Source organism: Prionailurus viverrinus, chromosome B3, assembly GCF_022837055.1.
Source record: "Prionailurus viverrinus isolate Anna chromosome B3, UM_Priviv_1.0, whole genome shotgun sequence".
Taxonomy (NCBI): domain Eukaryota; kingdom Metazoa; phylum Chordata; class Mammalia; order Carnivora; family Felidae; genus Prionailurus; species Prionailurus viverrinus.
The window spans coordinates 32,558,039-32,580,671 of NC_062566.1; the positions used below are offsets into that span (position 1 = coordinate 32,558,039).

Consider the following 22,633-nt stretch of genomic DNA (forward strand, 5'->3'; position numbering starts at 1 on the left):
CCCTGAAGAGGTCATAGTCTTGGTGAGCTCAGACACAAAGGTCTGTGCCCGGGGAAGAATGATGGGAGGTGGAGTCAGCGGGGTGCAGGTCACCGTAGGGCTCCATCACCCATGGCGAACTGTTTAAATTCTACTCTTAAGTGTGATGGGGCATTTGAACAGTTTTAAACAAGAAAGTGACAAGGTAAGGATTTATATTTTAAGTTTATTTTTGAGAGGAGGGAGAGAGAATGAGCAGGGGAGGGACAGATAGAAAGGGGGACCCAGGATCCCAAGCAGACTCTGTCCTGACAGCACAGAGCCCAATGCAGACCTCAAACTCACAGACCGTGAGATCATGACCCAAGCGGAAGTTAGACGCATAACAGACTGAGCCACGCAGGTGCCCCACAATTTATGTTGTTAAAAAGATCTCTCTGGCTGCTGTATGGAGAATAAACTCTAGGACTCAATAGGAAGCAGGAAGGCCATTTAGGAAGAAAGGTCTTGGATTAGGATGGTAGAAGGGGAGGTGATGAAGCTCCTGGAGCAGTCACAAAATGTGCAAACTCAATAGAGAAGTTTTCTCTCTCCCCCCGCCCCCCGATCCCCCAAAGGACAATATCTATCACAGAGAAAGAACAAATACATGTATTTGGTCCCAAGGGACCGCGCTGGGCTCAACAAGTGTATATATTTTGTTTAGCCCCCATCCCAATCCTAGTTGGTGAAGACCGCCCCTCAGTTACAGAGCTATTGGTGGGGTTTGGCCACTTCTCAAATTCTCTCCTCCAAGGACACCTTGATGGCTCAGTCGGTTAAGTGTCTGACTTCAACTCAGGTCATGATCTCACCGTTCACAGGTTCGAGCCCTGAATTGTGCTGTGTGCTGACAGCTCAGAGCCTGGAGCCTGCTTCGGATTCTGTGCCTCCCTCTCTCTGCCCTTCCCCTGCTCTCTCTCTCTCTCTCTCTCTCTCTCTCTCTCTCTCTCTCTCTCAAAAATAAATAAAACATTAAAAAAATTTTTTTGAAAAAGAAAATGAGGGCTGAAGATGAGCTTCCACTGGTAGAGTCTGAAATAGCTAGTGGAAAAGAGGAGGAAGCAGGTTGGTTCTGGGAGTTCAGAATTGGCAGAATGTCCAGTTCCTGACAGGTTGATGCAGGCTTTTTGGTTTCTGGGGACTTGGCAGTGACATATTCAGATGTGTGACCTGGGGGCTCCCTTCCAACTGGCTTCCTTCCTGAGCTCTGTAGAGCAACCAGGCTCCACATCCCTTCTCTCCCCCAGAGCCAGCCTCTTGTCCTACATCATTTTTTTTCCCACCTGACTTTTTGAGGAAGGTGACAGACACAGGCCCCTTCTTCCCTTCAGTTTTGTTTTCTGAAGGAGACCTGATTCATCCATCTATTATTCACTGCTGAATAAGAGACTTCCTTCTTCCTCCTCTCACTCTACAAGATAAACTAGGGTTCATGCTTGTGCTGACACCTCAGCTTGGTGGTATTACTGGGTGGTTGCTAAGAAGGGTGACTGGCCCAAGAGTCCTGTGAGAGAGGGGCTTGGAACTTGCACTGTGGGACCTCCGCCCCCAGATAAGACTGTGCTTCTGCTCCAGCAGTCCAAGGAGTCTGACGCTGCTCTTTTCTTCTACATTTATCATAGTTGCCTTCTGTAGGGTTCTGGGCTCCCTTGGTTGCTCAATAGCCATTGGCTAACTGGAGACTATTTGGTTGCCTCTATTTACCTGGGCTTGGAGGGTGACCTTTCTGGGTCACCTCTGGGTCAGGTTGTGCAAATCCAGAGGGAGGATGTGTAAACAGGACAAGGTTGCCTTCCCAAAGGCCAGAGCCCAGAAATAGTTCCTTGGGCTTCTGACCTATTCCCCACCCCCATGACAAAAAGCTACTGAGCAACTGAACAATAGTTAAATATAACCACAAGTAGTAATAGCCTGATGGAGATCAATTTTTTTGCAACAAACTGCAATCTTCTACCTGGACCAAAGACATAACTGAGCTCCAGTGCTTCATCTCCTGGGGGATTTGGGAGGAGGCCTTAAAGCAGAATAAACTATACCTTCCCTCCCTGGAGCAGTCCTTTCCCCAAGCCAGGTTGACTTGGCCTTATAGCTCTGAGTCAGTGGAGTTTCTCAGATTTTGTATAAAGGATGACCCTTGGCATTGAATAGATCTGGGTTGGACTCCCTTCTCCATGGGCTAGCTGTGGCCTTGGGCAGATTTCTACAATGGAGTTAATACTTTTCTTGCAGGGTTGGCATGATGGCAACATGCAAGCTCCTTCACCCAGCCTGGTCCTGCAAAGGAGTGCAGGTCAGTACATATTAGTTCCCATTCTCCCTAGTTCCCATCCAACAGTCATCCTTCTATCGTGCCATTAATCTGTTCAAGAAAAGACTTCCCACCCATCTGCATGTTCCCTGCAGGGATGTATTTGCTTCTGATAATGGAAAGTAAATCCACAGGGGCGCCTGGTTGGCTCAGTCGGTTAAGCCTCCAACTCTTGATTTTGGCCCAGGTCATGACCTGGCAGTTTCGTGCATTTGAGCCTGTCTGCACAGAGCCTGCTTGGGATTCTCTCTCTCACCCTCTCTCTCTGCCTCTCCCCCATTCGTGCTGTCTCTTGTCTCTCTCAAAATAAATAAATTAATTTTTAAAAAAAGAAGAAAGTAAATCCATAGGCTATGCAAAGGGGTGAGGAGGCTAATTAACAAGAGTTCAGAAATCCCAACAGAGACACAGAGGGAAGGCATCAGAAATCAGTGAGTGTGACAATCAAGAAACCACTGATGACCCTTCTCTAATTAGCCCAGAGGCCCGGTGGCCCATTGGCCTTTATCCCCTCTTCCTCCCACTCCTTACCTTTACCTGAGATGCAGATCTAATGATTCTCAAAAACAAAACCTAAGGTGAGAAGGGGGGAATCTAGTCTGCATTATTTTGCAAACCAATTCACCACAGCAGACTTAGATTTACCAAGAGTAGATGGCGGTAGACATGTGTATCTGCTTTCTTCTAACACCACTCCTCCCTGAATCATGACACCAATCAGGTATCCGGGATAATAGTAATAAAATAAATAACAATGCTAGCTCTTATTGAGTGCTTACTGGGTGCCAAGCATCAGAGCAAACACTTTAAACAAATTAGCGTGTCTATTTTGCACAAGCCTCTGAAGAATACCATTATTATCACTCCCATTCTTCAGATGAGGAAACTCAGATAGAGATCACTTACCCATGGCCTCATAATCAGAATGTGGTAAAACATCAGGGTTTGAACTCGGGTTGTCTAACCCCCACCCCCGTCCCTGCTACCAACCTTCTTCTGTGCCTCCATTTATCCCCCTCTGAGTAGCCCCCGCCCAGCTTGCTCTCTGAAGGTCCCCAAGGCTTTCTCTGGTCCTGATCACCACTTCACCAGGGCCAACATGCCAATTGGCTAATCTGATCGGTCATTCTGAGCTAATGAGGGAGGACTAGACGAAGCCTTCCCCACCACCACCTCATAACACCCTGCATGCTCCTCACTCGTACTTAGGAACACAGGTCCATCTCATCCTAGAGATCATGCTTGGTTTTGCCCTGAGCTTTATACCAGTTTACGCTTCTCTTGGGACCCTTACTTCTTTCTGATAATAACCCATGTCTGTACAGCACTTCGTAGTCTACGAAGCACTTTCTGACCCACCTGACCCACCCGCCTCCTCCTAGGCTTCTTAACCACCTTCTGTAAGTGGGGTGGCACAGAGCATGGTGGTTCAGCACCGAGCTTTGGAACCCACTCTGCCAGCACCCCAGCTCTGCCACTTGCTAGCTGTGTGATGTGGGACAAGTTGCTTATTAACCTCTCCACATCTGTTCCTTTGTTTTCGAAATGAGGATAATAATAGTGCCTCTCCTATCTGGTTGTTGTGAGGGTTGAATGAAACACACACACACACACACACACACACACACACACACACACACAGCAAGCGAACTCAGTAAGTGTTGCCTATTGTTATCTCACTGGATCCTCCCCCAAACTCTATGGGAATAAACAGAGCAAGTCAGTTCTTGTCATCAGTAAAAATGAGTTTAAACTAGACCATCTCGAAGCTCTCTTCCAGCTCCATCAAGCTCTGAGTCTACCGTGAATCACATTGATTTATGGGCACATCTTAGCTCTTCTACCCTGTAACGACCTCCTAAAAGCCCCGCCTTTAACAGAGGGCCTTGTCTACACTGGGCCAGGTCCTGCAGGTCAATGTTAGCATGTAACAATAGTCCCTGCCTCACCCAGGCATTGGGATGAACAAATGAGAAATGCCTGTTGCAGCATTTAGCATAGTGCCTGGCACTAAGTAAGCTCCTAATAAATCATAGTTACTATAGTTGCCGCATCTTACCGTGAGGCTCCCAACATGGCTGTTAAAAACATAGACTCTGGAACCACACTGCTTGGGTTCATCCTGGTGCCGACCCTGAGGGGACCTTGAGCGAGTTAATTAACCAAACGGGCTGCAGTTTCCCAATCTGTAAAATGGGCACGACGATAACAGCAGGTGCCTATTAAGGTTGTTGTTGTGTACATCAAATGAGTTGTTATAAGAAAGGCACCCGGAACTGTGCCTGTCATATGCTTGCTGTATGTAAGTGCATTTGTCATCATTTACAGATGATGAGACCCAGGCTCATAGACATCGAGTGACTATTCCAAGCAGCAGTGGAGTGGGGATCAGCATGTAACTAGGTCTACCTGATTCCAAAGCCTCAATCCTAGTATTAGGTTAGGTTGCTGCCCCAGATGATCCAAATACATTTCAACAGGAGCCTTCATTAATGTTGGAGATTTCAGGAGAAGAGGACAGTGAGTTGGCACCAGAAGCTTCGGAGTGAGGGGGACCACAGGATGCCCTCAAATCGTACCGCAGGAAAAGCAGTCTTTTCCTCACATATGTCTGGCCATACGGCTTCAGCATTCCATCAGGGCCACAGCCCCGAAGCCCATAACCATGGCGCCACCCACGCCTGCCCTCTAGCCTGGAACCTGCAACACAGCCCTCATTATGCCCTTTGATGTGACACTCAAAACTGAGCCCCTGCTCTTCAAGCCAGACAGGCCCTGGCCTTGGGGCTTTTTCCATTTCTGAGGCATGATTCAGCCCAGGAGACAAGACCAGACACCTTCGTTCAGAGGAAGGAGGGCTGGATGGTGCATGGAGAGGAAGAAAAACAGGAGTGAGAATGGGGCTGCGGGGGGGGGGGGGGGGGGGGGGAGCAAGCAGAGGGAGCCCACCTGCTCCAGAGCTGCACAGAACACGGCCACCCACTGACCAATTTATATTCCATGTAGCCAAATCTATTGATTTAAACGTGAATCCAACTGTGCTTCTAAATTCCCAGAAAAATACTGATAACATTTCACATTTATGTCATACAATGTGAGTGTCAAAACACTTTCACACAAAAAACCTTAAATTTGGTTGATTTTTCAGATAATTTGCTTTTCTTATTACAAAGCAGCATATGCTTATTGAGAAATATAGAAAAATTTTTAATGTAAATTTAAAAATTGCAAATATGTATGCGTTATACCACTAGCGATAACATTTTCAGCAGAGTTTTGCATAACAACATAAAATCACAGGCATTTTTTAATGTTACAAAATATTCGGCTCTGACAATTCACAATGACCGCATTTATCAGTATAGATGTGCCACAATTTCTGTAGCCATGCCTTAATTATTAGACATTCAAGATGTTTGCAAAAATACTATGATTATAAATAATACTGCCATGAACATCTTTTCAATTACGTCTTTGTGTGTATATCTGCTTATGTCCTAATACTAAATTTCTAGTAATGGATGTAGCAGCTCAAAGGATTTGAATATTTTTGAGTACATAAGGCCAAGTTACTCTCCAGGAAATATAGTTTACGCTCCCGCAGACAATGTGTGAGAGTATACCTCTCAAGTCTCTGTTTTGAGCCGTGAGCCAGTGAGTTAGGTAACAAGCATATCACATGACAGATGAGAACTGAACACAAAAAGTTTAAGTAACTAGTGGGGCATTCACAGAGCTGAGACCCAAACTCTAGTCTCCTGGATTTGACACCAGGGCCCTTCCCACTCTGCCTTCTTGATGAGGAGAGTTCTGAACAGGTTTTCCTGAGTAATGGAGCTGTATAAAAATTTATTTTTATATCAGTACTTGTTGGTGAAAATATTTGTTGGGGCTCCTGGGTGGCTCCATCAGTTAAGTGTCCGACTTCAGCTCAGGTCATGATCTCAAGGTTTGTGAGTTTGAGCCCCGAGTCGGGTCTGTGCTAACAGCTTGGAGCCTGGAGCCTGCTTCGGATTCTGTGTCTCCCCGTCTATCGGCCCCTCCCCTGCTCATGCTCTGTCTCTCTCAGAGAGGCATATTATTATCTCAATAATAAATAAATGTTAAAAAAAAAGTTTTTTTAAAAAAAGAAAGTATTTGCTTAAATCTCCCATTTCTTGACCTTATTTGTGCCATGGACTCCTTTGGCAATCTGGTTAAGCCTACCAACCCTTCTCGGAATTATGTACGTATATACATGTATTAAATAAAATAAGGAAATCGGTTATTATGTTATTTTATTTTATGTTATGTATTGTATTGTATTGTATTGTATTGTATTGTATTGTATTGTATGTAATCTCTATATCCCATGCTGGGGCTCAAACTTATGACCTGGAGATCAAGAGTCACATGCTCTGGGGCACCTGGGTGGCTCAGTTGGTTAAGCATCTGACTTCGGCTCAGGTCCTGATGTCGCTCTTCATGAGTTCACGCCCCACATCCAGCTCTGTGCTGACAGCTCAGAGCCTGGAGCCTGCCTCAGATTCTATGTCTCCCTCTCTCTCTGCCCCTCTCCTCCCCGATCCCTGGATCCCCGCTCTCAAAAATAAATAAACATTAAAAAAAAAAAAAAAGGAGTCACCTACTCTGCTGACTGAGCCAGCCAGGAACCCCTGTATCTGCTCCTTTGTAAATGCATTAATACCAAGTCTAGTACTGCATGTTGGAGAGGCAGTCCACATGAGTCCTGAGTGTCCCTGTACATTCTTGCTGAGTGTGCCAGACCGCAAGGCTTATCCCTTGCTCGATTCCGAGCAGCATCAGTAGCTGGTCACTTAGGCAACCAGTCTAGCTTATTTTCTGCTTGCTACATTTGTCGCTTGCTCAAAAAGTGCACCGGCCCTGGGGCCTAAAGTCCTGTCTTTTAACAAAATCTGCTTCACGTGCTCCTGTGACCTGGTCCCACATGCCTTGTGGAAATAGAAATTAGGGAAACAGCACAAATCCACTGACACTCTGGCTCTATCCCTTTTGCCGTGACTAATACAATCTTTCATCTCAGATCCAGGACTTTTGTGACTTCTGCCATGATCCATGAAACTGTGGCAAGCTGACTTGGTAGCTTGTAAGTCGGACAAAACCTCAGAGCCTTCGCAGCTCTGACCCCACATTAATTTCAAAGTAGTGGTAAGCATAAAATGATATTTTGAGATATAGGCAACAGCTGTTACTCAGACCAAAAATACCTGTCATTTTTACCAGTGACAAATGGTCATAATTGTTACTGGTGACATGGCTACAGTCACTGGGATTTGTTGCTTATATTCATAGTTAAAGGAAATGCTAAATTTCAGTTACAGGTTTAGGAAAATAAATGTCAGGGTTTTTTTCCTCATTTGAGTTCACAGATCTTGTCTGCTGCCGACTTCCCAAAAGAACACCAGCAAAACCTGTTGATCAAGCAAAGTAAGGCTATTAGGTATTTACTGCAGCAAGGGAAAATAACACCTTGATCGAGATTTGGTAGTATCTTAGAAAGGGGATTTCAAGAAAAGAGATTTGTAGGATTTGGGGGTCTGGGCTTACATGATTTAAGGTGGTTTTTCAAAGCAAGAAATTGATTGGGATTGGGCACAGTTTAGCATACACAGCCCCAGAGAAGCAAGGGTCTTAAAACAAATCTTGATAAATAGACTTTGTCATTATGGTGAGCTCTTTGCCTGTGTGTGCATTCTGTGGTCTTGACAGAGCAGTCATCTGTCCTGTCCCAGATGAGCAAACGATTTGCCCAGATAAATTAATTTCTTGAGCTAGCATTTAATCCATTTATCTTCCTGGGCAAGAATTTTCTGGAACAGTTGCATCATGTTGATATGGGTGGTGTCAGTTCTTACTCAACAAGACCAACTTCTTAGACTGAAATCCCTTTTCTCACAAAAGTGGAGGCCTGCCTCCTTTTGCCTCCTTTTGCCTATTTTTGCTGTCTATCCTTTCCATACTCTGAGTTTACCATAGGTGAGGGTTAAATCTTATAGTCCCAGAGGTGGAATTAGTTTGCTTTCCATATATTTGTATTCAAAACATTTAATATGTACTATTTGTAACATTTGCCTTTGTTAATATTGCCTGCTTTTTAAAAAAAAAATTAATATTGGGCTGCCTAGTCAATTAAATGTCCAACTCTTGATTTCAGCTCAGGTCATGATTCCAAGGTCATGGCATTAAGCCCCACGTCAGGCTCTGCACTGAGCATGAGGCCTGCTTAAGATTCTCTCTCTTTCCCCCTCTGCCCCTGGCCCCAACTTGCACACACACTCTCTCTTTCTCTCTCTCTAAAAGAAAAAGCCTTCTAATGGGGTGCCTGGCTGGCTCATTTGGTAGAGCATGTGACTCTTGATCTCAGGGGTTGTGAGTTCAAGCCTCATGTTGGGCGGAGAGATTCGTTGAAAAAAAAAAAAAAAGGAAAACAACCACCTTCTCTTGACTCACAGCTATTGATTCTTTTTCCTCTTTGCTCCTTGTTTACATTAAAATTCCTACAAAGACCAATCTGTACCTATTGTTTCTAATTACTCTCTTTTCATTCTCCTTTTGAAATAAACTCTTATCTGGAAAAATTCAAAAATTCAAAAATGAACAAAAATACAGAGAATTGTAGAGTATGCATCACCCAGATTCATCATAAGCTCATAGTCAGTCTTGGTTCATCCACACCCCATCCCAGCACACACTCCCACTGTGTATTTGAAACAAATCTCAAACGTTGTATCCCTTCACCAATAATTATTTTAGCATATCTTTAGAAGATAAGATTTTTTAACCTAACTATAATGCCACAAATCTTGAAAATAATACCTTAAAACCTAAAACATCATGTGATAAAATAGCACAATATCATAGTGCCTTAAAATTAACAATAATTTCTTGGGGCAGCTGGGTGACTCCGTTGGTTAACCGTCTGACTTCGGCTCAGGTCATGATCTCCTGGTCTGTGCGTTCGAGCCCCACATCAGGCTCTGTGCTGACAGCTCAGAGCCTGGAACTTGTTTCAGATTCTGTGTCTCCCTCTTTCTCTGCCCCTCCCCTGCTCACACTCTGTCTCTCTCTCAAAAATAAATAAATATTAAATTTTTTTTAAATCAACAATAATTTCTTAATATAATTAAATATTGAATCAGGGTTCAAATTCCCAGCTGTCTCATAAATAATAGCACATTTTTGTTTGCTTGTTTGAGTCAGGATGTTAAAATGCACATATATTGCATTTGGTTGCTATGAACCTTAAATTTATTTTAATTTAGAGATCCCTCCACCACCCTCTCTCTTTTTTTTTTTTTAATTTATTTATAGAAGAAATTAGGTCACTTGAGTTTCCTAGAGTCTGGATTTTGTGATCACATCCCCTTGATATTTTGCTTAACCTGTTCTTATCTCTATTTTTTCTGTAACTTGGTAGTTGGCAGGTAGACCTGGTGACTTGATCAGATTTGAAAAGAACAGTTTTAAATCCAAATGACAGCTCTGCCTTAGTTTAAAGCTAAAGTTCTCTTTTCTGCTTATTATGGATCTTTGATAAAAAATACAATTGCTGAGAAGTCTGTTTTGCTTGCTGTTTGCTACGAGCGTTGTGAACCCTTTCCTGAATGTAACTCACTATGTAATAGAGTAAGTTGTGAAACTTCCTACATGTAGTCTGGTATGTAATAGAATAAGTGATTGTACATGAACTAACCGGCATTTCTCGCTTCTGTAAACCTGCTTGCTCAACACATTCCTCCTCTACCCCCATTCCCCTTTCCCCTTTTCCCTCCCGCCACAAGTAACGGACAAAGCCTTCCCGCCAAAGAACAGACAAAGGATGCCCAATCAGAGAACGACAAATGACCTTACTTTAAAACCAACTAATCAGGCCCCTCATATTTTGAAACCTCCCCTGTGCTCTTTGTCCCTGTCCATAAAAACGCTGTACCAACCCTGATCGAGGCCTCTTAGCGTCACCGGCGACGAGTGCGCGGAGGTCCAGGTTCGAACCTGCAATAAACGACCCTTGCTGCTTGGCTTTGACTTACGACTCTGGTGGTCTTTTGTGGGAGGCTTCAGAACTTCGGGCATTACATTTGGAGGTCCCACCGAGATCTCCCCCGAGCCCACCAGACTTCTGGTCAACGGGTCGTATCTGATTCCAATCGGTAAGTAAGCCGGCTCTAACGTTCTTCCTTTTCTCTGATCTGTATTTCTTCTCTGAAGAACCGGTTCTATCTGGAAGCTGGCGTGACCCTGGCGGACGCGCTATAGGGCACCCAGCCGGGGTCAGTTGGAGATGTCCACTGACATCTGGGGGCCTTCTTGACCCATCTGGGGGCCTTCTTGGCCCATCTGGGGACCTTCTTGGTCCATCAGGGGACCTTCTTGGTCCATTGGGGGGCTTCATTGGCCCATCAGGGTTCTTTTCTGTGGGCCACCCACGCCCGATGCGCTTTCGAGTTAACCACTTTCACTTTCTCTACGGACTTCCAGTTTCTCTGTATAAATTAGTCCAGAGTGCTAAGAAACATCTCTAGGCGCCTGAAAAACCAGTAGGCATGCCCGTTGTTACCTGTGTTCTGATGTGATGTGTGTCTGTGTGTCTGTCTGTTAAATCGACTGGAATGATTGTTGGGAGTCAGGGGCACACGCCTGACTTACCCTATGTGTAGTCCCACGGCGTAAACTACGGGATTCGAGTGGGCTCTAACCTGATTTCCGCGGTGATCCTCATAAGGCTTAAGGTGGTCAAAATTTTTTGATCCGAGCAGGGAGTTTATACCTTCCCGCCTATGCTAAGAGGTACCTAAGTTCCCGCGAGGGACACGGATGGGCGAGTATGCGAGTACTTCCGTGTCAGTCTAAATGTATTGTCACCCCTGGGGCCTTGTAATTATCGCCATCCTAATCATAATTTTCTCTGTGGGGCTGGCCGAAATGGCACCAGAAAGTTGGAACCACTGCGAGAGATTCCTGTTAGTTATTGTTTTTCTTTTTTGAGTCTGATGCTTTATTGGAATTAAGTGTTTTCTCCGCTGATCAGAATTAATTATCCCATCCTTTGTTCCTCTCTCCTTCTTCCTTAGCTCCCTTCGGCTTTCCCTCCCGCCCTTCCGCCCGGGGCCCAGCCAGGCCGCCCGGGGTCTCACCCTCGGAAGTCGCCTGCGCGAACTCTTCCACCGCTAGTCTCAGCCCTTTCAGGGCCGCCTCCGTGCCGCCCCCTGGCCAGCGGCAACCCCCCCCCCCACGCCCCCTTCTCTTCTCCACTTCCTCAGAATCATAACATGGGCCAAACACAGAGCACCCCCCTCTCCCTCCTCCTCACCAATTTCAAAGATGTAAGAGCTAGAAGACACAGCTTAAGCCTAGACATTCGCAAAAGGAAGTTGATCACCTATTGCCGCTCTGAATGGCCCACCTTTGGGGTCAATTGGCCTACAGAGGGAACCTTCTGCCTCCCTGTGGTCCTTAAAGTAAAATCAAAAATTTTCCTACCAGGGAAAGAAGGTCACCGGATCAGATTCCCTATATTCTGGTGTGGCAAGATTTAGTGGAAAATCCACCTCCTTGGATGGCCTCTTTCTTAACAGCAGGGTCATGCCAAATCCTAGCGGCTAAACCTATCAACTCTCCCAAGCCGCCAACTCCAACTGCACCCCCTGTTCTCCTCGACAGCCAAGATTTACTTTCCCTTGACCCTCCCCCTTACCAGATTCCCCCCCTTATTCCTCAAGCTGCCCCCATCCCTGCCCCCGACCCTATTCCCCCTGCGCCAGCAGAACCTCCCTTAGCCCAGCCAATAGAAGAACTAGAGAATAGGGAAGCTCAACCCGCGCCTATGCCTAGTGGGGGTGAAGTCCAAGGGCCAGCTGGACGCACCGGTAGGCGGGCCCCACATGAGCCAGGACTCCATCTTCCTGACTCCACCGTAGCTTTACCCTTACGGGAAATAGGGCCTCCCGATGATACGGGGAACCCCCGACTTCAATACTGGCCCTTCTCCACCAGTGACCTATATAACTGGAAAACCCAGAATGCCCGATTTTCTGATAACCCTAAAGATTTAATAGCTCTCCTGGACAGCATTATGTTTACCCACCAACCCACCTGGGATGATTGTCAGCAGCTCCTCCGAATCCTTTTCACCACCGAGGAGTGAGAGAGAATTCAATTGGAAGCAAGAAAGCTGGTTCCTGGAGACGATGGCCAACCTCACTGCTAACCTTAATCTCATTAATGCAGCTTTTCCCTTGACTCGACCCCCACAGGATGACTAGGACTACAACACGGCAGAAGGTAGGGGGCGGCTACGCATTTATCGCCAGACTCTAATGGCGGGTCTCCGGACTGCTGCACGCAAGCCCACTAATTTGGCTAAGGTATATGCAGTAATACAAGGTAAGACAGAGAGCCCTGCCACTTATTTAGAAAGATTAATGGAAACCTTCAGACAGTATACCCCCATGAACCCCGAGGCCCCCGAAAATCAAGCTGCTGTTGTAATGGCCTTTGTAAATCAGGCAGCCACTGATATTAAAAAGAAACTCCAGAAACTAGAGGACCTGGAGGGAAAACAGATTCAGGACTTACTCCGCATTGCCCAGCGTGTCTATAATAATAGAGAGACTCCAGAGGACAGGCAACTTAAAGCTACCGAGAAAATGACCAAAGTCCTGGCCGCTGTTGTCCAAAATCCCCTGGATAAACAAAAGCCCCTAGATAAGGACCAATGTGCCTATTGCAAAGAAAAAGGCCATTGGGCCCGAGAATGCCCTAAAAAGAAAAAGCCACGTCATGATCAAAAACCGTGGCAGCCAAAAACCACACCTGCCCTCTTCACTCAAGATGCAGAAAAGGGGGGACGGGGTTCGGATCCCCTCCCCGAACCTAGGGTAACGCTACAAGTGGAGGGGAACGCAGTTCAATTCCTAGTCGACACAGGGGCACAATCGGTCTTGATCAGACCCCATGGAAAAATTTCTGAAAAATCTTCCTGGGTCCAAGGGGCTACTGGAATAAAAAAATATCCCTGGACCACCCAGAGGACTGTGGACCTAGGAAATGGAAAGGTCACCCATTCCTTCCTAGTCATCCCCGACAGCCCATGCCCCTTATTAGGAAGAGACTCACTAACGTGGGGGCCCAGATTCATTTTACGCCAGGGGGCCCCCAAGTGACTGGCCCTCACAACCAACCCATGACCGTACTTACTCTAAGATTAGAAGATGAATATCAACTCCATCAGGAGCCACCCTCACAAAGTCAAAACATAGAGCCCTGGCTCCAGCAGTTCCCAGAAGCATGGGCTGAAACCGGGGGTATGGGGTTGGCTAAACATCGCCCAGCTCTATTCATAGAGCTGAAACCGGGGGCAGATCCAGTTCGGGTCTGACAGTACGCGATGTCAATGGAGGCCAGAAGTGGCATCACGCCACATATCCGTCGCCTCCTAGACTTAGGCATCTTGCGTCCCTGCCATTTAGCCTGGAACACCCTCCTGCTGCCTGTACGAAAACCTAACAGTGCGGACTACCGTCCAGTACAAGATCTAAGAGAAGTTAACCGCCAAGTCATAGACATACACCGAACAGTGCCCAGCCCCTATACCCTCCTAAGTGCCCTCAGCCCAGAAAGATAATGGTATACTGTCCTTGATTTAAAAGATGCTTTTTTCAGCCTGCCTCTGGCCCCCAAAAGCCAAGAGCTCTTCGCCTTCGAGTGGTCCGACCCTGAGAGGGGCATAAATGGGCAACTCACCTGGACCCGGCTCCCCCAAGGATTTAAAAACTCACCCACCTTGTTCGATGAGGCACTTCACGAGGATCTGGGTCCGAGGTAACTTACTTGGGGTACCTGTTAAGAGAAGGCCAGCGGTGGCTCACTGATGCACGGAAGGAAACCGTCTTCCGCATCCCCCGACCCACAACGCGAAGGCAGGTGAGAGAATTCCTGGGATCGGCCGGGTTCTGCCGCTTGTGGATATCTCGGTTCGCCGAGATGGCTAAGCCTCTTTACCTGGTCACCCGAGAACAGGCGCCCTTCGAGTGGACAGAGGAAACTGAGCAGGCTTTCCAACAAATTAAACTCGCCCTGTTGTCAGCGCCAGCCTTAGGGCTCCCCAATGTCTCCAAACCCTTTCATCTCTTTGTAGATGAAAACAAGGGGGTAGCCAAAGCAGTGCTGATGCAACTCCTTGGTCCATGGCCCAGGCCCATTGCCTATCTTTCAAAAAGACTAGACCCAGTAGCGGCTGGCTGGCCCCCTTGCCTCCATATGATCGCTGCTACAGCTCTAATGGTAAAGGATGCTGATAAGTTAACTATGGGACAGGAGTTACATGTTACAACCCCTCATGCCATCGAGGGAGTCCTCAAACAAACTCCTGACCGATAGATAAGTAACGCCCGACTGGTTCACTACCAGGGACTATTATTAAATCCCCTCAGAATCATGTATGCTCCCCCCCCCCTCCGAACACTAAACCCTGCCTCCCTGTTACCAGACCCGGACTTAGATACCCCCCTCCATGACTGCGCTGAGATATTGGCACAGGTTCATGGAGTTCGGGAAGATTTACAGGATCACCCTCTACCAGACACCGAGGTTACCTGGTTCACTGACGGCAGCAGCTTTGTACATCAGGGTCAAAGGTACGTGGGGGCAGCAGTCACAACTGAAACTGAGACTGTTTGGGCGGAGCCTTTGCCAGCTGACACCTCTGCCCAACGGGCTGAACTTGTGGCCTTAACCAAGGCACTGACTTTGGGAAAAGGCAAGAGACTAAACGTGTATACCGATAGCAGATATGCTTTTGCTACGGCCCACATACATGGAGCTATATACAGAGAGAGGGGACTGTTAACTGCAGAGGGGAAAACTATCAAAAACAAAGAAGAAATATTGGCTCTTTTAAAGGCACTCTGGCTGCCTAAACGACTAGCCATCATACATTGCCCAGGCCACCAAAAACCGATCACACCGGTGGCTAGAGGAAATAGTTTGGCTGACCAGGTGGCCCGAGAGGCGGCCTTACAGGTGGACGGTGCTTTAATGACCACCCTACCAGACCCCGGTTCAGCTAGTTCACCAGAAAATCCCGCCTACACTGAAGAAGACCTAAACTGGATCCAAAAATTACCTTTAGCTCAGTGCCTTAACGGCTGGTGGAGAGCAGCAGACTGTAGCATAATCCTCCCAGAAGAAATGGGAAATAAAGTCTTATCCAAGATGCACCGAGCCACTCATATGGGCACAAGAAAAATGCAAGACTTAATAAGACATGCTAGGATCACCATTAGAGACTCCAGGACAAAAATTGAACAGATAGTTACTAGCTGTAAAGCTTGCCAACTAACTAATGCCACCAACCACGGGAAAAACCCTGGCTCCAGAACCCGCAGAACCAGGCCGGGAGCCTATTGGGAAGTAGACTTCACCGAGGTAAAGCCTGGAAAATATGGATATAAATATTTGCTAGTGTTTATGGATACCTTTTCAGGATGGACAGAGGCCTTCCCGACCAAACATGAGACTGCGCAGGTAGTAGCAAAGAAAATGTTGGAAGACATCATGCCCAGGTACGGATTCCCTACCCTAATAGGATCAGACAACGGACCAGCGTTCGTTTCAAAGGTAATACAAGGGATAGCACAGTTTATTGGGGCCGATTGGAAACTACATTGTGCATATAGACCCCAAAGATCAGGACAGGTAGAAAGAATGAATAGAACCCTAAAAGAGACCCTAACCAAATTGACCATGGAGACTGGCGCTAACTGGGTAGTCTTACTCCCCTACGCTCTGTTCAGGGTGCAGAACTCCCCTTACAAGCTGTGATTAACCCCCTTTGAAATCATGTATGGAGTTTCCCCCCCCCCCATAATTCCCAACCTACAGTCTAATGTGTTAACTGAATTTGATGATCATAAACTTCTTATTTCCTTGAGGGAACTCCAGCACACCCACCAGGAAGTTTGGCCCAGATTGAGAGCCATTTATGAGAACGGGCCCCCTCCTGAGCCGCATCACTACTGACCCGGAGATTGGGTGTACGTGCGGAGACACAAGCAAAAGACCCTCCAACCACGGTGGAAGGGACCTTACATTGTGATCCTGACTATGCCCACCACTCTCAAAGTCGACGAGATTGCTGCCTGGATCCATTACACCCACGTCCGACCAGCTGATCCCTTTGCAGTTCGAGAAGACTTCGTCCCGGAAGCCAACACTGCCTGGACAGTTGACCAGAGTAAGACCCATCCTTTAAAATTAACTCTGTGCCGAAGACCCAGACCGGCTCCTGACCCATAATGACAAAAGGAACATTCATCAGCATACTCCAACTCACTTCCTACGGACTGATAAGTATTGCGGGCAACCCTCATATACTCTATACCTTAACGTGGGAAATTACTAATTTAGAAACTCATGAAGTCTATAATACCACCACAAAACCAGATACCCCCTTAAATTCTTGGTGGCCCGACCTATTTTTCAACCTAGAGGATGTAGCTGTCTCCATGGGATTACTCCCCAGCATACCTGGGGAACGAGGAGCTCTAAGCCAGAAGGGATTCTATGCATGCCCAGGGTTCGGACAGAACGCTGACACCACATGTGGAGGAATTTTAAAGTACTACTGTAAGTCCTGGAGTTGCATCACTTCCAATGATGGGAACTCCAAATGGAAAGTAAACCCCCATTATATTGACATGACATTTGCTAGCCCCTGCCCCAAACGCAAGCTAGCAGGTCAATATTTTGGAACAGGTCCCTGTAACCTTATCCGCATTAAATTTCTAGAAGACGGGAAAAAAGATACTAGATGGACCACTGGGCTTAATTGGGGAATCTATTTATATCGGGGACCACCCTACTATGCAACTGTTATTCAGATAAAACTGAAGGCAGAACCCAAGACTCTACCAACCCTAGTAGGGCCAAACCAACTGGTAGGGCCCCCGAATAAGCCTGACCCTACCCAACGGCCCACAGATAAGAGCGCTAATCCTCCCAATTCTCCGACCACTCAAGCAGTCCCTATAGTCAGGACTACTTCAAAAAAATAAAACCCCTTCCCACAACCCCTCCGTTAACCCTGGGGGCTCGTCAAAAATTCAATCCCCATTTAAAAATGACCCCTTAGGGGCGCCTGGGTGGCGCAGTCGGTTGAGCGTCCGACTTCAGCCAGGTCACGATCTCGCGGTCCGTGAGTTCGAGCCCCGCGTCAGGCTCTGGGCTGATGGCTCAGAGCCTGGAGCCTGTTTCCGATTCTGTGTCTCCCTCTCTCTCTGCCCCTCCCCTGTTCACGCTCGGTCTCTCTCTGTCCCAAAAATAAATAAACGTTGAAAAAAAAATTTAAAAAAAAAAATGACCCCTTATGGGCAATGATAAATTCCACTTACCAGGCCTTAAACCATACTAACCCTAAGGAGACAGAAGCTTGTTGGCTATGCTATTCTATACAACCTCCATTTAACGAATCAGTAGCAGTAGTAGGAAACTATAGCACCGCAAACAACTCAGACTCTTGCGATTGGGGACCAAGAAGACCCGGCCTCACACTACCAGTACTTACAGGAAATGGGACATGTATAGGAACAGTGCCAACAAAATATAGCCACTTATGCATAAATAACAGAAGTATATTCAATACTTCAGAAAATTGGATTATTCCACCAGATAACTCATGGTGGCTTTGTTCTCATGCGGGATTAACTCCTTGCCTCTATAAAGATATGTTCAATCAGTCAGAATTCTGTGTAATGGTAATTGTGTTCCCAAAAATCATATACCACACAACTGAGTATGTAGACCAGATGTGGATAGCACCCAAAAGAGTGACTAAGAGAGAACTCATTACTGCAGGGGCTCTAACTCTGGCCACCATATTTGGACTCGGGGCCATCGGAACCGGGACAGGGATCTCTGCCTTAACAATACAAAACAAGGGATTTAGTATACTTAGGGAAGCGGTTGACAGAGATATAGAAAAAATAGAGACTGCCATCACTTCGCTTGAAAAGTCCCTAACCTCCCTCTCAGAAGTAGTTTTACAAAACAGGAGAGGATTAGACCTGCTGTTCCTACAGCAAGGTGGTCTCTGTGCAGCACTAGGAGAAGAGTGTTGCTTCTATGCTGACCACACAGGAATAGTAAGAGATTCTATGGCCAAGGTCCGAGAAGGGCTAAATAAACGAAAAAAAGAAAGAGAACAGGAGGCAGGATGGTTTGAATCCTGGTTCAATACGTCCCCTTGGTTAACTACCCTGCTCTCCGCTTTACTCGGGCCTCTGGCCATTCTACTTCTCACTCTCACATTAGGCCCCTGCATCATAAACAAAATTATTAATTTTGTCCAAGACAGGTTCAATGCTATACAATTAATGGTCTTACGAACTCAATACCAACCGCTCGAGACATTACAAATAGAAAACTAAAGATCCAAGATTGGCTCTTTAGGCACAAGAAAAAGGAGGGAATGAAAAGAACAGCTTTAAATCCAAATGACAGCCCTGCCTTAGTTTAAAGCTAAAGTTCTCTTTTCTGCTTATTATGGATCTTTGATAAAAAATACAATTGCTGAGTAGTCTGTCTTGCTTGCTGTTTGCTACGAGCGTTGTGAACCCTTTCCTGAATGTAACTCACTATGTAATAGAGTAAGTTGTGAAACTTCCTACATGTAGTCTGGTATGTAATAGAATAAGTGATTGTACATGAACTAACCGGCATTTCTTGCTTCTGTAAACTTGCTTGCTCAACACATTCCTCCTCTACCCCCATTCCCCTTTCCCCTTTTTCCTCCCGCCACAAGTAACGGACAAAGCCTTCCCGCCAAAGAACAGACAAAGGATGCCCAATCAGAGAACGACAAATGACCTTACTTTAAAACCAACTAATCAGGCCCTCATATTTTGAAACCTCCCCTGTGCTCTTTGTCCCTGTCCATAAAAACGCTGTACCAACCCTGATCGAGGCCTCTTAGCGTCACCGGCGACGAGTGCGCGGAGGTCCAGGTTCGAACCTGCACTAAACGACCCTTGCTGCTTGGCTTTGACTTATGACTCTGGTGGTCTTTTGTGGGAGGCTTCGGAACTTCGGGCATTACAAGATTCAAGTTTAGATGTTAGGTAAGTAGAGTTCAGAGGTAGAGCAATGATCTCATATTGGGGGACCACGATGTCTAGCTATCTCTTTCTCACTTTGTCTCTCTTTTGCAATCTTTGGTGATCATTATCTTTGTGGGTATTTTCAATGGTTACATTGTTCCTTCTCCATTTAACAATGAGAATACTTTTATAAAGAGAAATTTCCTCTCATCGACTATTTGGCTATCCTGATATACAGTTTACATAGAAAAGGCAGGGGGCACCTGGGTGGCTCAGTCAATTAAGCATCTGACTTTGGCTCAGGTCATGATCTCACTGTTCATGAGCTTGAGTCCTGCGTTAGGCTCTGTGCTGACAGCTCAGAGCCTGAAGCCTGCTTCAGATTCTGTGTTTCCCTCTTTCTCTGCCCCTCCCTGGCTTGTACTCTGTCTCTGTCTCTCAAAAATAAATGCACGTTAAAAAATTTTTTTAAAAAAAGAAAAGGCAGGTCACATTTGATTCCTTTTGTTTTCATCTGTTTTCAAAACAGTGAATTGTTTCCTTAGTATCCTTTAAAGCTGAATTTTGAAACTGTGGGAGGCTTTTTTTTTTTAATGTTTATTTATTTATTTTTGAGAGAGAGAGAGAGACCAGGAGCAGGGGAGGGGCAGAGAGAGAGGGAGAGAGAGAATCCCAAGCAGGCTCCACGCTGTCAGTGCAGAGGCTGATGTGGGGCTCGGACTCACAAACTGTGAGATCATGACCTGAGCTGAAATCAAGAGTCCAACATTTAACTGACTGAGCTACCCAGGTGCCCCTAAAATTTGGGGAGTTTTTATGGTGTCATTACAAACTCCTGGACTTAAACATATTTTACATGCTTCCACTCATTTTTATTGACAGAAATTCCATTTCTAATCTATCATATTGTCAAAGATCAAAGTTTGAAAACACACAAAGGCTGTGCAAAATGGTGCAATCTCTATGGACAGCAGTTTGGCAATATTTAACAAATTATAAAATGTACATTTCCCTTGACCCAACATTTTACCTTTAAGAGCGTAACCTATAGATACACACACGTGCACAAAGTGATCATGTACAAAGATATGAATTGCAGCCTTGCTTACTTTAGCCAAAATTTGGAAAGAGATATTTGTACACCCATGTTCATAGCAACGTTATCCACAGTAGCCGCAAGGTGGAAGTAACACAAATGTTCCTGGATGGGTGAATGGATAAGGAACATGTGGTATATATACATACAGTGGAAAGTTGTTCGATATTAACAAGGAAGGACATTCTGACACATGCCACTACGTAGATGATCCTTAAGAACATTATGCTAAGTGACACAGCCAGTCACAAAAAGACAAATGCAATACGACTTCAGTCAAACTCATGGAAACAGAAAGCAGGACGGTGGTTGCCATGCCTGGCAGGAGGAAAAAATGGAAGAAAGGTAGTGTTTGATGAGTATGGAGTTCCAGTTTTGCAAGATGAAAAACGTCCGGGCCTCATCTCACAGTGCTTGCTCCCACAGCACACACACTAAAATTGGAGACACTGGTTGCACAACATGAATGTGTTATACCACTACTGAGCTGTACAATTAAAATGGTTAAGATGGTAAATGTCATGTGATACGGTGTTTCCAATTACAAATTAAAAACTTTTTTCCACCATTTAAAAATGTAAAGAAAACTTTATGGTTTAAATTATTAGCATGAATTTTACCATTCTTTGTATTGTGCTGTGCCAGTTTTGGGGTTTTTTGTTGTTGTTTTATGTTTTTTTGGTGGGGGAGCAAGTCAGCAAGAGAGAGAATCCCACAGAAGTGGGGCTTGTGTTCACTGGAAGCGGGGCTCCAGCTCACCCCATAGGGACTCGGGCTCAGGAACGGTGAGATCATGACCTGAGCCGAAGTCCGGTGCTTAACCACCTGAGCCACCCAGGTGCCCCTGTGTAGTGCCAGTTGTAGATGCAAATATCATAGTATTTAATTCGCATGTGGAATCAGAAATTGCACAATTTTCATGGTGTGGCTTATCTCTAGGGAGTGCCGTGAGCAGTCCAGAAGAGACAAACACAAGAAAACCTGAGGCAGGTTGGGGAGGGGGAAGACCCCCCCCACCACCACCCCCACCTCACCTTCCCCCTAAGCTCAAAGCCAGACTAGGGCATGCTTTCTTTTCCAGCCCAGACCTGCATGCTCCCGCCAGCGGCCAATGACGGTGCCACACCCTGGCCGAGTCTGGAGAGAGTCCGGCCAGTTGTCTCGCCTTCCTAAGGCCCACTGCCCAAACCAGGCAGACAGGCAACTCCCAACGGTACCGTCACCTCCGTGGGGCGCCAGTTGCGCTCCGTCCCTGGGTAGGAATACGGACAAGAGACCCGGCGCTGTCAGCCCCGGGAATGGATGGCCCCCACCGCACCCCGCCCTGCCCCTCCCCACGACCCTGCCCAGGACCCTTCGCCCTTGGCGAAGGTGGCAGCAGTCACAGAGCAGGGCTACCGCTATGGCCACAAACCATGAAGCTGGCTCTATGCAGGGATCACAAGTATTGGTGGCAGAATCTCAAGTAGTGCTGTCCAGTGGAAATAACAGTATGAGCTACATAGTACGTCATTTCAAAATTTCTAGTAACCACATGAAAACGTAAAAGGAGGGGCGACTGGGTGGCTCAGTCCATTGAGCCACCGACTTCGGCTCAGGTCATGATCTCGCAGTTCACGAGTTCGAGCCCTGCTCTATGCTGACAGCTCAGAGCCTTGGATTCTGTGTCTCCCTCTCCCCACTGCCCGCCTCGCTCACGTGCTCTCTTTCCTTCTCTCTCAAAAATAAACAAACATAAAAAAAGTAAAAGGAAACAGATGAAATTAATTTCAATAGTACATTTTACTTAACATATCTAAAACATAATAATTTCCGCAGGTAATCACTATGAACAATTATTAACAGGCACTCAACTTTTTTTTTTTTATACCAAGTCCTCAAACTTCAGAGCTATTTTACACTTAAGGCACGTTGCATTCCAAGCACTCAACTGCCACATGTGTGGCCAGTGGCTAATGTAGTGGACAGAGCAGGTCTGGAGAATGAAAACAGAAGTAGGAGGTGGCTGGGGTACCATGTGTGCTGTTGCCCCTGGTGGCATAACATTGGCCGCTGAAACAAACATCTACCAACATTTGTCAGTTACATCACATG

General features: G+C 46.3%; 1 protein-coding gene across 1 annotated transcript; it reads left to right on the forward strand.

Moving 5' to 3' along the window:
- The first annotated feature begins 11,208 nt into the window (after positions 1 to 11,208).
- On the forward strand, positions 11,209 to 19,391 carry LOC125167538 (uncharacterized). The gene is given in 4 exon segments (XM_047861788.1): positions 11,209 to 12,548; positions 12,550 to 13,468; positions 13,471 to 14,985; positions 15,834 to 19,391. Coding segments are annotated over 3 exon segments (1,818 nt in total). The 5' UTR covers positions 11,209 to 11,906; the 3' UTR covers positions 13,728 to 14,985; positions 15,834 to 19,391.
- Positions 19,392 to 22,633: the final 3,242 nt, after the last annotated feature.